Source organism: Danio rerio, chromosome 22 (genome assembly GCF_049306965.1).
Source record: "Danio rerio strain Tuebingen ecotype United States chromosome 22, GRCz12tu, whole genome shotgun sequence".
Classification (NCBI taxonomy): domain Eukaryota; kingdom Metazoa; phylum Chordata; class Actinopteri; order Cypriniformes; family Danionidae; genus Danio; species Danio rerio.
The window spans coordinates 36,282,501-36,298,075 of NC_133197.1; the positions used below are offsets into that span (position 1 = coordinate 36,282,501).

Consider the following 15,575-nt stretch of genomic DNA (forward strand, 5'->3'; position numbering starts at 1 on the left):
TGTGGGTTTTAAAACTAGGTCCGTATAGAAAAAAAATTAAGCACATTGCTGCTGTCAATGGCTGGATATCCTTTTTTAAGGGAGCTGTGGCGAAGCGATGGATTCTGAGTGCAAACCTAATCCATTAGCAAAGCATTCTGGGAAAAGCTAACCCTCATGCATACAACGGCAAAGCACTTAAAACTTGATGTCTGTCGGTGTAACAAAAACCGCGGTTGAGGCACTCCTAATGCATCAGACTGGAGAAAGATCCAGGTTTGAGGAACGCTTGTGAATTCACACTATTATAAGATGGATTAAGTGCTGAACAAAAAAAATAAATAAATAAATGTGTCGAAGCATTTTGTTCAAATTTCATGTAAACAGTCACGATGCTTTAGAAATATATAATAGGGAACACATAGATGTAATAGCTTCTTCATGTAGAAAATCGTGTAGAGCTGTTTTGTGATGTGATATCACTGTTAAAATATGGCTGTCAGATTCGAGTATATAAAAAGGTTAGAAAAAAACTGAGTGATGTGGAAAAAGTGGTACTGAGTTTATATCTGACGTCCTGATATGATGATATAGAAACAGGCGAGACGAAAGGAGAAAACTGGAGAACTGAGAAGGAACTGAGACAACGCAATAGACGACATATGCAAAATCTAAATATTTTATATATATATATATATATATATATATATATATATATATATATATATATATATATATATATATATATATATACATACATATATATATATATATATATATATATATATATATATATATATATATATATATATATATATATATATATAATGAGACTAACAAGACCAAATGAATATAAGAAAAAAAGGTGATCAAAAAAGAAGAGATATGGAAGTCTGGGGGACGCGATGAGACAAGGCGAGAAAACATGAGACGAAAGAAAACAGAAGTGATAGAAAAGAAAGACTGAAGGTGAGACGAAAAGGAGACCAGAGAAAAGGATATGAAGATGAGACAAGCAAAGTCCTGATTTGATTATATAGAAACAGGCGAGAGGAAAGGAGAAACACGGAGAACTGAGAAGAAACTGAGTTAAAATGAGACAACGCAAAAGACGACAAACCCAAAATCAAAATATATGGAAATAAAAGGAGCAGAAACTAACAAGACAAAATTAATAAAAGAAAAAGGGTGAAAGGTGAAAAGAAAAAGAGACTGAAGGAGAGACAAAAAAGAGACCAGAGTAAAGGAGATGAAGACGAGAAGAAGCCTGATTTAATTATATAGAAACAGGCAAGACGAAAGGAGAAACATGGAACTGAGTTAAAATGAGAACGCAAAAGTCGACAAACCCGAAATCAAAATATATGGAGATAAATGGAGAAGACGAACTAGCGCAAACAAATACAGAAAAAACTAATAGAAAAAACAGAACAGATATAGAGTTCTGGTGGATGCGATGAGCCAAGGTGAGAAAACATGAGACAAAAGAAAACAGAAGAGATAGAAAAGAGCAGGAGATGAAAGAGACTGAAGGAGAGACAAAAAAAGAGACCGGAGAAAAGGAGATGAAGACGAGACGAGTCCTGATTTGATTATATAGTAACAGACGAGACGAAAGGAGAAACATGAAGAACTGAGAAGAAACTGAGTTAAAATGAGACAACGCAACAGACGACAAACACAAAATCAAAATATATGGAGATAAAAGGAGCAGAAACTAACAAGACCAAATTAATAAAAGAAAAAGGGTGATCAGAAAAAAGAGATATGGAAGTCTAGAGGATGCGATGAGACAAAGCGAGAAAACGTGAGAAAAAATAGATAAGAAAGTGCAGGAAATGAAAGAGACAGAGAGAGAGACAAAAAAAGAGACCAGAGAAAAGGATATGAAGACGAGATGAGTCCTGATTTGATTATATAGAAACAGGCGTGACGAATGGAGAAACATGGAGAATTGAGAAGAAACTAAGTTCAAATGAGACAATGCAAAAGTCGACAAACCCGAAATCAAAATATATGGAGAGCAGAGCAGAGACGAACGGAGAGACTAAAGGAGAGACAAAAAAAACTAGAGAAAAGGAGATGAAGACGAGACGAGTCCTGATTTGATTATATAGAAACAGGCGAGAGGAAAAAAAAAACATGGAGATTTGAGAAGAAACTGAGTTAAAATGAGACAACGCAAAAGGTGACAAACCTGAAATCAAAATATATGGAGAGCAGAGTAGAGATAAACTGAGAGAGACTGAAGGAGAGACAAAAAGGAGACCAGAGAAAAGGAGATGAAGATGAGATGAAAACGAGACAAGAAGAGTCCTGATTTGGTTATATAGAAACAAGTGAGACGAAAGGAGAAAAATTAAGAACTGAAAAGAAAGAGCAGGAAAGAGACTAAAGGAAAAACAAAAAGGAGACCAGAGAATAGGGGATGAAGATGAGAAAGGAAATTATGAGATAGAATGAAACAAAAAGGAGACTAAATAGATGTGTCAGAAATATCAGAGGATGCGCAGAAAGACAGGAGATGAAATGGGAAGATTTAAAAAAAAAAAGATGAGATGAGAAACAAAATGAGAAAGACACTGAACGAGAGGAAAAAAAAGAGGGAAGAAATCAACTTACCAAAATGAGACAGAAGTGAGACATGAGGATGAGAAAAACAAAACAAGACAACATGAGATAAAATGAGAAAAGAGGAGACTAAAGTAGATGGGGTGGAACGGAAAGCACAAAAAACAAGTCGAGAAGATGAGATAAATGAACAAAAACACAAGAACACGAGTGGAGAGATTACACTGAATCAAATGATTCATTGGATTTACTCAATTTTTTTAAGTTACCTAGTGAGAAACAATGTATACAGGCTGAATTTAAACAAATAAATGAAGTTAAACATTACTCAAATTTAATTTGTTTGGTTAAATTCATCCCATTTACATTGTTTGCAACCATTTACCTTAAATTAAATTAATCAACTAAATGAATCATTGAACTTAGTGTAGATTTAGAGTTTCCTCAGATCGTCTGCCGCTCCTCCAGAAGGCTCTAAACAGGATCTCATCCATTCATCACTCAGACATCTGGAAGAACTATTGCCTTGCAAGGCCTCGTTCCATTCGTCAGACCACAAAATGTTTTTGATTATTCGCCAGAACAGACTGGGTGAAGCACTGGCAGAACCAACAGCAACACCAGGGTGACCAAACATGGACGTAAAGGTCTGAGTGGAAACCATGAGTCCGACCTGAATATATATATACAGATATATATGTGTGTGTGTGTTTTTGAGGTGAAGTCTTCGGGGGAAAGTGTAGATATAGATGTTGAGTGTGTGTAGGGCATACTAAGAGGCGAATGGTTTGGTGTAATCATCCACTCCAGTTATGGTGGCCTTGCAGAAGAAGCAGTCCTTGTTATTCATCAAGTGCTGATTGATGCAGGCCCTGGAATAAAAGAGAGAGTGAGTGAGGGACGGTCCGTCGCTGACATTTAATCATTAAAAGAGAGCCTAGGCACGCTTCACTAGAATGAGGGGAAAAACACACATGCGATAAACTGGCAAGAAACTGGTTTGATTTTGAGAGAAGTGGCCAAGTTTTTGTCAGTGAATACGTAACTATGTCCTGCGATCTTTCTTCTCAGTTAAAGATGAGGAACAAAAATGTCAGCAGTGAGAAAACAGCGGTTGAGAAAGCATTTGTTGTAGTTATATGGATGTTTGCTTAGGGCCAGTCTCAATTCTACCCCTTAAGGCTGATTTATACTTCTGTGCCAAGCGCACACATATGCTTCGACACAGCCTACGTGTTGACGCATAGCCCTACGCCGTGGACATCGCTGACGTGCACCTCTCAAAAAATGTAACTACACATCACAACGACGTGTAGCGCAAGCTCTGTGATTGGTCGGTGTGGCGAGGGGGCGTGGCCGAGAGCCGTGGGAACGGGGTGAGGCCACCGCGTGAGTGGATACACGTGCGGTGCGCACCTGCCTCGGATCCCACGGAAGGAGCTCTGGACCATAAAAGGAGGACCGATGGCAGAGGAAGCCGAGAGAGGACCGGGCCCGGGCATGTTATTTTACTTTTGCTTTCAGTTTGACGGCAGTCTCCGCGAGGAGCTGCCGTCCGTTTGTTTTGATTTAAATGGCAGTCTCCGTGAGGAGCTGCCGTCATTATTATTAATAAATCATTTTAAAACTCCGTCGGTTCTCCGCCTCCTTCTTCCCGGCGGCCAAAGGGCCGTAAATTCATTACAGTGGTGCCGAAACCCGGGAGAAGGAGGGACGCGTTGTCCAGATGCCCTCGCCGCTGAGAGAGGGGGCGAGTGTTCGGGAGTTAACCCGAGTGGGGGAGAAACCCGTTCGTCTGCCCAGAGTGCCGGGGCGGCCTGAGGCTGGCGAGGAAAGGATTTGCCTGCTGCCGTCTCCCAGCATGGGGAGGAGCAGGGGACGCGGGGCTCACCACCGGAAGGGAAAGAGCTGAAGGGAGCCATCCCACAGAACCCGGGGGAGTCGCCGCGATCCGCCATGACGCCAAAGCCTGCATCCATCCACCGAAGCAGGAGCGGAGCAGGAGACCAGAAATGCCGCCAGCCAGCCAGGAGAACCGCCGCCGGACGCCAGAAGACGGACGGGTGGATAGATTCCTCCACAGGGCTCCCAGCACGTCGTCGCATCTCTCAGCTGGTGGAGGACCGAGAGTGGCAGCGTGTCTGGAGAACCGAACCCCAATTTTTATTTTTTTTTTCCTCTCTCCCCTTTCTCGGTCGACTCTGTCTTTCCTCCTTTTTTTTCCATCTCCTTTTCTCTCGGCCCGTCTCATATAGGTCTCGCGGGTGCTGTGGCGCCAAACCCCCCCCCCGGAGTATGCACAGCCACGGGGTGCCCCCGGCCTGTGATGGGAGATGGGGGTATGTGGCGAGGGGGCGTGGCCGAGAGCCGTGGGAACGGGGTGAGGCCACCGCGTGAGTGGATACACGTGCGGTGCGCACCTGCCTCGGATCCCACGGAAGGAGCTCTGGACCATAAAAGGAGGACCGATGGCAGAGGAAGCCGAGAGAGGACCGGGCCCGGGCATGTTATTTTACTTTTGCTTTCAGTTTGACGGCAGTCTCCGCGAGGAGCTGCCGTCCGTTTGTTTTGATTTAAATGGCAGTCTCCGTGAGGAGCTGCCGTCATTATTATTAATAAATCATTTTAAAACTCCGTCGGTTCTCCGCCTCCTTCTTCCCGGCGGCCAAAGGGCCGTAAACTTCATTACAGTCGGCTTGGTAGCGCTGACGAGCCTGGGCGGGACGAGAGCCGCGCGAGCCTGATAGAGCGATTGTTTACAAGTGTACAAGTCCCGTGAAGGAGGTCCGGATGGAAAGTTTTGTTTTGTGTTTACCTTATAGTTAAAGTTGTTGCACGTCTGCCGGTTCCTGCCTCAAAATGAGCGAGTTTGAGCCACTTGTACATTAAGGAAGCGTTCAGAAAGAACAAAACACCAGCGAAGAAACTCGACACAGAGGAACATTAACACCAACTGCCAAATAGCGTTTCGGAAGTGTTAATGCAGAACGACAGAAACAGCACGCAGAAGTATAAATGCACAACTACGTGCGTTGCATGTGCCGTGGGTCACGCCGATCACTTGACGCAGAAGTATAAACCAGGCTTTAGCCCTTCTCCCATTTAATTTTTTATACTATATATTGATTAAACAGCTTTAAAGTATTACCACTACTTATAAGGTCCCACATTTTAGACTACCATATCTTTGTGACATGAAATTTATCATCAACTCTTCATGAGCTCAGCACACTTTATTTAACCGTCTGGACAAATTGCGTCTGACATGCACTTTTAAATGGTTTTGCGCTACTTTATCCAGAAGGTGTCACCATTTGATGAAGACCAACAATCTACTGAAGACAGCAAAAAAACAATGTGGGAGAGTATATTACCCATATTATTTAAAACAATTAATGGAAATTTTTGGGAAGGAAACAAAACTCCAGCAGGTACTTTATAAGGATCAAATTACTTTTAAAGCTACTTTAAGTTAATTTATTTACAAATTACTTTAAAAATCAGCGGGCTCAACTACGCTCGTACAGTAATGTATGCATAAAAACATAGAATAAACTTTGAGCTTTAGCAATTCCCACTGAAGCGTTTCAGAGCATGGTGTAAATCTCCTAAATGGAGCAATGAATGGAAGATAGAGCTGTCAAGAGGATGTTGGCAGCAACTTACTTGCAGGATTTGTGGGAGCAGGGCTTGAAGATGGCTGATATGGAGTGTGCATAGCAGATCGGGCAGAGATCATCCTCGCTGGTCGGCTGTGAAGGAGACAAAGTGAATTAAATTACTTTAAAAAGCAAATACATTGATCTATTACGGCTTTAAGGGGATCAGGGGCCACTCAACAGCTTGTTTGTATTCACTGCATTTATTAGGTACTGTATAGCTTTGAGTAAAACACTATTATTTGTTTTATTCTATTGACCTAATTCGTCACGTACGAGCGGACACAGCCTTGGAATCTTTTTGGCTCTAGACTTCCGGTCTAATTTAGACATTAATAACAGCTGGTTGATGTTGCAAAGTGATATTTTCTTATAATAATGTTCTTCTTTTTATGTATAGTCATGAACACACTTGTTTGTAGAGCAAGCAGTTTGACCGTTTCTTATTCCTAGTCATTTATCCCATAGGCAACCAAATCGAAAGTTCTAAAAGAAACGCAAAATATTTGGCATTGAAGAATAAGGTCAATAATGGTCTTGCATATCAGAATTTTAAGTTTAATTTAGAGTAGTTGTTTTTTTCAGAAAATGACAGTCAGACTAATTGTAACCAATGGGAGTTGTGGTGACAACAGTTTTATTAAGAATCTTCAGGAAGGCAATGGTCAAACGATGTAATGACGGTAACCTAGAAGCGTAGTAGAGGTCACAGGCAAATAGGTTGGTACAGGTGGCAAAGGAACATAAACAAGGAAACAAGTCAAGGGTTGGGATGGCTGGTGTGAAACTGAAGTTTCACCACAGTGTCGAGATCCCGAAGCGCAAGTGTTTCGAAACACTGCACCGAAGCATAATCTGAAACACCCAGGTCACGTGACTAAGGTGATTCAGAACACCAAGGTCACATGACTAGGGTGATTCGAAACACCCAAGTCATGTGGCTAAGGTGACTTGAAACACCCAGGTCACGTGACTAAGGTGATTCGGAACACCCAGGTCATGTGACTAAGGTGATTCGAAACACCCAAGTCATGTGACTATGGTGATTCGAAACACCTAGGTCATGTGACTAAGGTGATTCGAAACACCCAGGTCATGTGACTAAGGTGATTTAAACACCAAGGTCACATGGCTAAGGTGATTCGAAACACCCAGATCATGTGACTATGGTGATGCGAAACACCCAGATCACGTGACTAAGGTGATTTGTAACACCCAGGTCATGTGACTTAGGTGATTTGAAATACCCAGGTAACGTGGCTAAGGTGATTTGAATCACCCAGGTTGCTTGACTAAGGTGATTCGAAACACCCAGGTCACATGACTAAGGTCATTTCAGAAGTTTTTCGAGACCTGGCGAATCTGCGTTTGACTGACAGGGTCAGAAAACATCTCTATATTCTAATGGACTGTGCATGTGCACAGAGTAACTGTGCTGCAAATGGCCCAAGTTCGAATTCTGATTTGTACAAATACTCTGAAATGAATGTATTTCAATAATGTTACTTTTTTATGACCAAGTTCAGTTTGTTCAGTTTTGATTAGGATGTCAGACCAATGTTAAAACAAAACCCATCACAAGAAGAGTATTTAAAAACTAACATCTAAAATTGCATCACCCAGGGATTAAGTCTATTATCTTGGCATGATAGTCAAGAACTCTCACCGCTCACTGCTACATTAAAACAAGGCCACTAGGTGTCACTGTAGAGATGGCTTTCGAATCGTTTCGAAACTTTTTGCTTTAACTGTTTCAGTGTTTCATGAAGCCTAGCTTTGCCCGTGACTAGGCAAGGGTCAACAAACATGGAAAGCCTAAACAACAATATGCTCTGTAATGTTATAGCAAACAAGACTAAACAATGTTTTTGAGAATAAGAAGTATATATATATATATATATATATATATATATATATATATATATATATATATATATATATATATATATATATATATATATATAATGGGTGATCCAGAACTGGTGTGGTGTGTAGTGGTAAAATAATCTCTTCATTTGTACATTTTTCATTTTAACTCTAAATATCTATGAGAACAATTTACCCTGTGCAGCTTTTCAGTTCTGCATTATAACCACATGCAAAATATTTCAGTTAATAATACATTTAATGAATAATGATTACCACGCTAAATTCACCATCGTCTGGTCATCACAAATGTCAAAGGTTTCCTGGGGATTTATATACATTTATATAAATATATTCAAAAGAACAGATTTTCTCTTGCACAGTACGTTTTGTAATCAGCAGCAAGAGAACTGAGCTTGACCTCCAACCTTTTAAAAGAGACTGATTGAGCATCATCAGTATTCAAGCTCCTCATTAATATGTAGTGTAAACCTTATAACACAGTCAAGGCAGAAAAGAGTAAGGCATACTCACGACAGTTTGCTAAAAAATAAAAATAATGTCATTAATTATTTAGAAAAGAGAAAAAAAATAAACAAAAAAATAGATTTTCAATATATTATATTGTTAGTTTTGTAATTAAGTCATATGACATGGTATAAAGAATTACGCATACTCAAACTACTGTAATTGAGCAGTTTTTCTCAGGAATTGTAATTTACTTTTTTAAAATGAATATTTTTACTATCCTCTTTAATACATTTTTACTGCAGTATCGGTAGTTTTACTCAACTACCTTCCTTCAACCTGCAGTCACTACATTATTATTTCTTTCAGTCTTGCAAGTCCAATCAAATTGCACATAGAAGGTAAAATCGCCTCATAATGAACTACCTCAAGACATGGGCGATTTATAATTGCTGCAAACTGTTTGGTAGCGATAAAAGTGTCCAAGAAGATGTCCAAAATCTTTACATGCATTGACCAAGAGACAGAAGATGACAGATGTTTACTATATGATGACTGAAATGGCCTTAAAAACCTAGCAGGCACAAGATGTCAACATGATGTTAGATTGACGTCGCACCTCAATGCTGTGGGGACGTTGCATTTTGTTTGTAAATGAAAATTGTTTTGATGTCAGAACTCAACATCAGGCCGACGTCAATGTCCAAAATCCAACCTTAAATCAACCAAACGTCTAATGATGTCAGAGCTTGACGTTGTGTGGACGTTACCACTATGACGTCTACCTGACGTCTAGTCTGTTGGATTCTGGTTACCATAACTAACGAGTAAATGTCAGTAATCAACGTCAATATGATGCTGGTTGAAGATGTTGGCTTGACGTTGGATATTGGTCACTTTCCAACACAACCTAAAATCAACCAAATATCAACATTTAATGATGATAAAGCTTGAAGTTGTGTGGATGTTACCACTATGACGTCTAACAGATGGTGGATTTTGGTTGCCATACCTGACGAACAAATGTCAGTATTTAACATCAATATGATGCTGGTTTAAGATGTTGGCTCAGCGTTGGATTTTGGTCACTTTCCAACACAACCTAAAATCAATCAAATATCAACGTCATTTGACATCATTATTGGATGTCTAAAAAACGTTGTCCTTAGACGCTGGCTAGGCATTGAATTTTGTTCACCTGACGTCACGACCTAAATCTAACCTCATATTAGCATTTAATGATGTTGTGTGTCTGCTGGACAATAACTAGATGCACTACAGACTGTTACGTTTACACACATTCACAGGTTACTTAAATGCATCAGCTTTTAACAGCATAATACTCACTACTCTACTCCTGAGGACTTTTGAAAGGTCTACTTTTTACTCATACTTGAGTAGTATTTACAACAGATACTTTTACTCTACTAGCACTACATTTTAAGCAAGTAATGGTACTTTCACTTAGGTATGATTTTTCAGCACTCTTTTTCCCACTGCTCAAATGATGCATCAACTAACAAACAAACAAACAAACAAACAAACTAACTAACTAACTAACTAACTAACTAACTAACTAACTAACTAACTAACTAACTAACTAACTACAGGTTGGAACAACATAAGACTGAACAATCCTACATAATAATGAGTAATTTTATAAAGTGTTGTTTTAATATAAATCTTTAAAGGCAACTAGCTTTAGAGCCACACAAACAAAGTGAATCAGACAACTGTGATCCATATTGTGACAAGTTAGACATTCAAATGGTTTCTATTTTAATCTGCATTCTCTGTAGATCTGCATAATAAAGGCGTCACAATCTCAACATACATGACATTAAAATAAATAAATAAATAAATAAATAAACCGGCAAAGAACATTCTCCCATATCTCAAGGGAATGAAACATGAGATAATAAATTCAAGATGGCAGAACACAGCCTACAGAAAATGTCAACAAACTAGAACATGTATGTACAAAGGCAACAGGGGATGCATATGTAATTTTGGTGACCCCGACGTGATCCACTGGAGAACAGAGTTGATAAATAGATGGGAAAAGTTTGACGATAAACCTAAATTCTGGTTTGACAAAGTCATGGGTGAAAGTTTATAATAAAAGCTGTTTGAAAAGTCAAATCAACTAGCATGTGGCTAGTAGCTTTAACATTGTGCTAACATATTAATATTGTACTGGTTAACCAATGCTATCTCACAGAAATTTGTAACTTTTTGATATTTATATATTTTAAAGAACTAATAGATTTTTCGAATGACCAGATCAAAGCAGTCCAGCGCAGAGCGCGTTAGTTGTGCACCTCGCTTACACACTGCTTAATACACACAGAATGTACAGCAATAAGCAAATATCTTTACATATGAAAAAGAATTAACTTATTAAAATATTACAAAAATTATTATTTTCTAGCCTACATGAATATAAAAACCACCACCTCCATGCCTTCTTCGTCTCGGGGGTCTTTTTCAGATTACTCATAACAATTTGCTTTGGTATAATGTTATCATTTTAAGCAGTATTATTTATTATATGCATATTTATATTTGTTTTATTAAAGGCAAGGCAAGTTTATTTATATAGCACATTTCATACACAGTGGCAATTCAAAGTGCTTTACATAAACAGGAATAAACTGTTTATGTAAAGCACTTTTTTATGTAAAACTTTTTTCTTGCTAGTGAAGTGTTCAGTTTTTCCACTTATAAAGTCCGTCATGTAAATAGCAAATGCACTATGGCGCAACACAACTGAGTCTTATAGGGAATGTGAGATGAAACTCTGATTGGTTTATTCTCAAAACACACCTATAACTCATTACGAAAATAAGCTCAACCCCGTTAAACCATGCGCCACGGCGCAAATCTGATTTTTCCGTCACTAAAATAGCAAAAGTTGATTCAGACACGCTCTTAATGCTTTTGCGCATAGATCCTATAAGTATTGCATTTTATAACTCTAAGATAATTCAAAGTTTGCTTATATTTAAGAATTCAGGATTTCATCATTGTTGACAGCCCTAGTTTAAACCCAAATCATAAGTCTGATCAGTTATAAAATTTATTACATACCAAGGTCGGAAATCCTGAACATCTGAGCCGAGTTCAGTGGTTGTAGATTGAAAGCTCTAGAAGGAGATATTAATTAAAATTCTTAAAGAAACATATACCTTTATCTATGATGTTACTATATTTTAGAGACGCCCATTATGATTTCACCACCAGCAAACAATGTTAATCATTACAGCAGCTGATGGTGCATTTTTGGAGAGCCTTTCTTATGTAATCTGAATGGGTGTTATATACAGTAGTTGCGATCTGGTTGTTAGGGCATTTCTAGGTCTCTGGAATCTAATTCAAGAACTGATTTGAATCTGCTCCAGAAATCTCAAGTCCCTGCTGTCGACTGGTCTACCGTTTCCCAAAAGGCTGACTTCCAAACGCAACCACACCAAATGGTGATGAATATTCTCCTCAGCTCCCTCTTTTAACTTGGATTCACGCGAGAATCCCATAATCTTGACGCTTTTATCCCAAGGCTTTCCTCAGCTGGGAAGAAGAGGAGCAAGGCTGCATGTGTTAATTGAGTTCTTTGTAGTGGTTTCATAGGGAGTGTGGATGAAAGAGGAGCAGCCAGATCTCCATCTCTGCCAGACAGCCTGACTCCGCTACAACATCACCTATCTGTATACGTTGACGTGGATTTGTCTTTTTTTCAACCAGAACCATACCACAATAAATGTGCATTAATATTTTTACACCATAATAAGTATTGAAATTAGTGTTTTGATATGCCAACATACTGGCTGTGTATGAAATGTTGTACTTTAAACATACATTTTGAGATTTAAATCGAAATTTTAGAGACTAAAAATTTTATCATTATTCAAAATACAACTAATAATTCATTCATTAATTTTCCTGTGGCTTAGTCCCTATTTATTAGGGGTCGACACAGCTGAATGAACCGCCAACTTTTCTAGCATAAGTTTTACACAGCGGATGCCCTTCCAGCCGCAACTTAGTACTGGGAAACACACATAAACTCTCACATTCACACACACACTCTATGGTCAATTTAGTTTACCAATTCACCTATAGTGCATGTGTTTAGACTGTGGGAGAAATTGGAGAACCCAGAGGAAATGTAGGGAGAACATGCAAACTCCACACTGAAATGCCAAATGGTCCAGCCAGGACTCGAATGAGTGACTTTCTTGCTGTGTGGCGATCGTGCTACCCTCTGTGATGCCAATACTCTTATTTATAAAACCTGTGAGGCGAGAGGCACTGTGCCGCCACTAATAATAACTAATAACATTAATTATGGACGCCTTGGATCGCACACAAATATCACCCATTTCAGGGGAAGACAGGTCAGATGAGAGAGGTGTACATGTGTGAGTGTGTGTGTGTGTGTGAGCCTGTAGAATCTCAACAGGTGTCCTTGGAACAGGGAGCAGGAATTCAGAGTGTCTCCTTATCTTGTTCTCCAGGGGAAGTTGTTTGTCTCCAGCCAAATCCGTGTGGCAGGAGAGTCACGTTTTAAAAGTAACTTCGAAGTAATTAGTAATAGGGTAGGCCCTATTGGAATTGCTTCATTTCTTCTTCTTCTCTGGAATAAATCGGGATTTTGAGGGTCTAAACATGCCCGAAAACTCACTAAACTTTGCACATGCCCCAAAAGTGGCAGAAATTTAATGCTTGTTATAGATTTCAGAAGTGGGTGTAGCAAAATGGCTTGACAGTACCATCTATGCATGTTTGACGGACTGGCCCCAAAGCTACAATTCACGCACTTGTACGAAAATTGGCACACAGGTCAAATGTCGAAACCTACAAAAAGGTCTCTTAGGGCAAAATCTCAAACCCAACAGGAAGTCAGATATTTTAAACTTACTGCACTGGAAAAGTGCAGTTTTTGCCATTTCCAGGCGTTGTATTTTAACAAACTCCTCCTAGGAATTTTATCAGATCAACACTGAAATTGGTTATTGTCCGTGGCGGCCTCGCAAACTTTGGTTATTCGCCACGAAACAAGAAGTTTTTATAACACATTTATAGCGCCAACTGCTGGCAACTGGAAATTACATTGTACATTGTAACATATTCCTCCTACAAATTTTATTGTATCAGCAACAAATTAGGTTGGTGTCTCCTGAATGCTCTAGCAAAGATATGTTGTAAAGATCTAGGCTGCGTCCGAAACTGCATACTTCCATACCATATAGTACACTAAAATCAATACGCCAGCAAAGTAGTATGTCCGAATTTATTGAATCCGAAAATCAGTATGCAAGAAGTAGCCGGATAACTTACTACTTCCGGCGAGATTCTAGAGTGTGCATCCCATACACGCTGCGCTATCCCATGATGTCCCGCGAGAGAATTCATGAATAGGAATGAAATGATGCAACTGACGGAGGTAGGTCTTGTGACCATGACAAAATGGCGGATGTAGTCATCCGAATTCCATTCATACTTTTCACATCCATACTGTATAGAACGTACTTTTTTCTAATGGCCGAGTAGTACGTTTAAATTCAAATGCAGTACCCACTGAGTATTAAGCGGTTTCAGACGCAGCCCTAGTGTTTTCGCCGAATGGCGTGTCCATGGTGGCATGGCAAACTTGTGTTTCGCCATGCAAAAGGAAGTACCTATAACTCAACCGCACAGTGTCTGATCTGCAACTTCATAGGTTGATAGAATTCCTCTCTTGAAGACAACTACATGCCAATATTGAGTCACAGTCATAGTGCCACCTGCTGACAGAAGGAAGTTTGGCATAAATTGGTGATTTCTAAGAGTTTTTTAAAAATATATTTCGGTTTAAATTATTTTTGTTCGCCGTTCTCTGTCATCCTAAGGCCACCAGGCGGCGGGGTGCCCGGGTGCGAGGTCCCTTACATTGCTGCTTGCAGCTTTAATTATTAATGTAATAAGAATTCTATTTTCCAGTAGTAGTCAGTCATTTGTAATTTATTACATTTTTAAAGCAACTTATCCCACACTGAAAACACACATCTGCTTCTGTTGCTCAAAGCCTCTTTTCTCATTTCCGAGTGCTCTTCAACGATTACATGTTGTAGATGAAGTACTTGCACAAAATCAAGAGCACAGAGGACATGTTAACGTGTCTGAGATGCTTTAAAGATGAATAGTCTAACTGTCCGTCCTGGGAAGACTAATTAAACCAGAATGGGAGGCTGAATGTGGACCTTCTGTTCATTTTAAAGGGCACCATTCTGACGCAAGCAATTTTGAAGAGTAAACCTTCAAAATCACCAGACAGACAGCCCGGCTATCAGGTTTTTCATCATTTTCTAACATGAACGGGCTCTTTTGTTTTTATTTCTGGTCTTCCCCTGATGTCCTTTCCATTCTCAAAGTCGAACTTTGTTCCAGGGAGAATGATTGGGTTTCTGTTTGGTCTCTAAGCTGAGATGAAATACAAGCCCCCCTTAAAATCTCATTCACTGCCTCCTAAGTTCATCTCTCCTCCACTATTACCTTCAGATCTGGTGTCTGAGTAATGAGGGAAGATTTCCACCGTCCCGAGGTAATTTGCTAGAGCAGACGGTGACCTTGACTGGCCTGGTTCACTCTGGCCTGATAAAAGCATTAGGCGCTGTACTCAATTCATTTTGTTATTTTAGTCTGTGAACGCAAAAGTAAAGGAGAAATCCATCAACATCATGACTGGGATTGCTCAGTTTAAAGGAACATTACCTCTGGGTCTGGCTAGAGCAATTTTAGCTTAGCTTAGCATAGATTATTGAATTGGATTAGACAATTAGCATCTTATTTCAATTTTTTTATCATTTTCTGATTTTTAGCTTGACTCTTCTGTAGTTACGTTGTGTTTTTTATCGCTACTTTTTGGAAGCATGCTAATTTTACAACTCTCCTAGAGGTAAACAGTTGAGTTTTACCATTTTTTTAATCCATTTAGCAGATCTCTTGGTCTGTGGGAGCACTTTTAGCTTAGCTTAGCATAGATCATTGCATTGG

The 15,575-nt window shown here is 39.4% G+C and overlaps 1 protein-coding gene across 3 annotated transcripts in view; it reads right to left on the reverse strand.

The window, feature by feature from the left end:
* Positions 1–2,765: 2,765 nt before the first annotated feature.
* Positions 2,766–15,575, reverse strand: part of rnf123 (ring finger protein 123) — a 245,981-nt gene continuing 233,171 nt past the window's right edge. For 2 of the 3 annotated variants that reach the window (XM_009296497.5, XM_009296496.5), the window contains 2 exons: positions 6,217–6,302; positions 2,766–3,422 (listed from right to left, as the gene is read on the reverse strand). In XM_009296497.5, the coding sequence (XP_009294772.1) occupies positions 3,323–3,422; positions 6,217–6,302 (186 nt within the window). In that variant the 3' untranslated portion in view covers positions 2,766–3,322. Of the gene's footprint in view, positions 3,423–6,216; positions 6,303–11,568; positions 11,690–15,575 lie in introns of those variants that run through there. The other variant, XM_073937581.1, reaches the window with a different exon arrangement.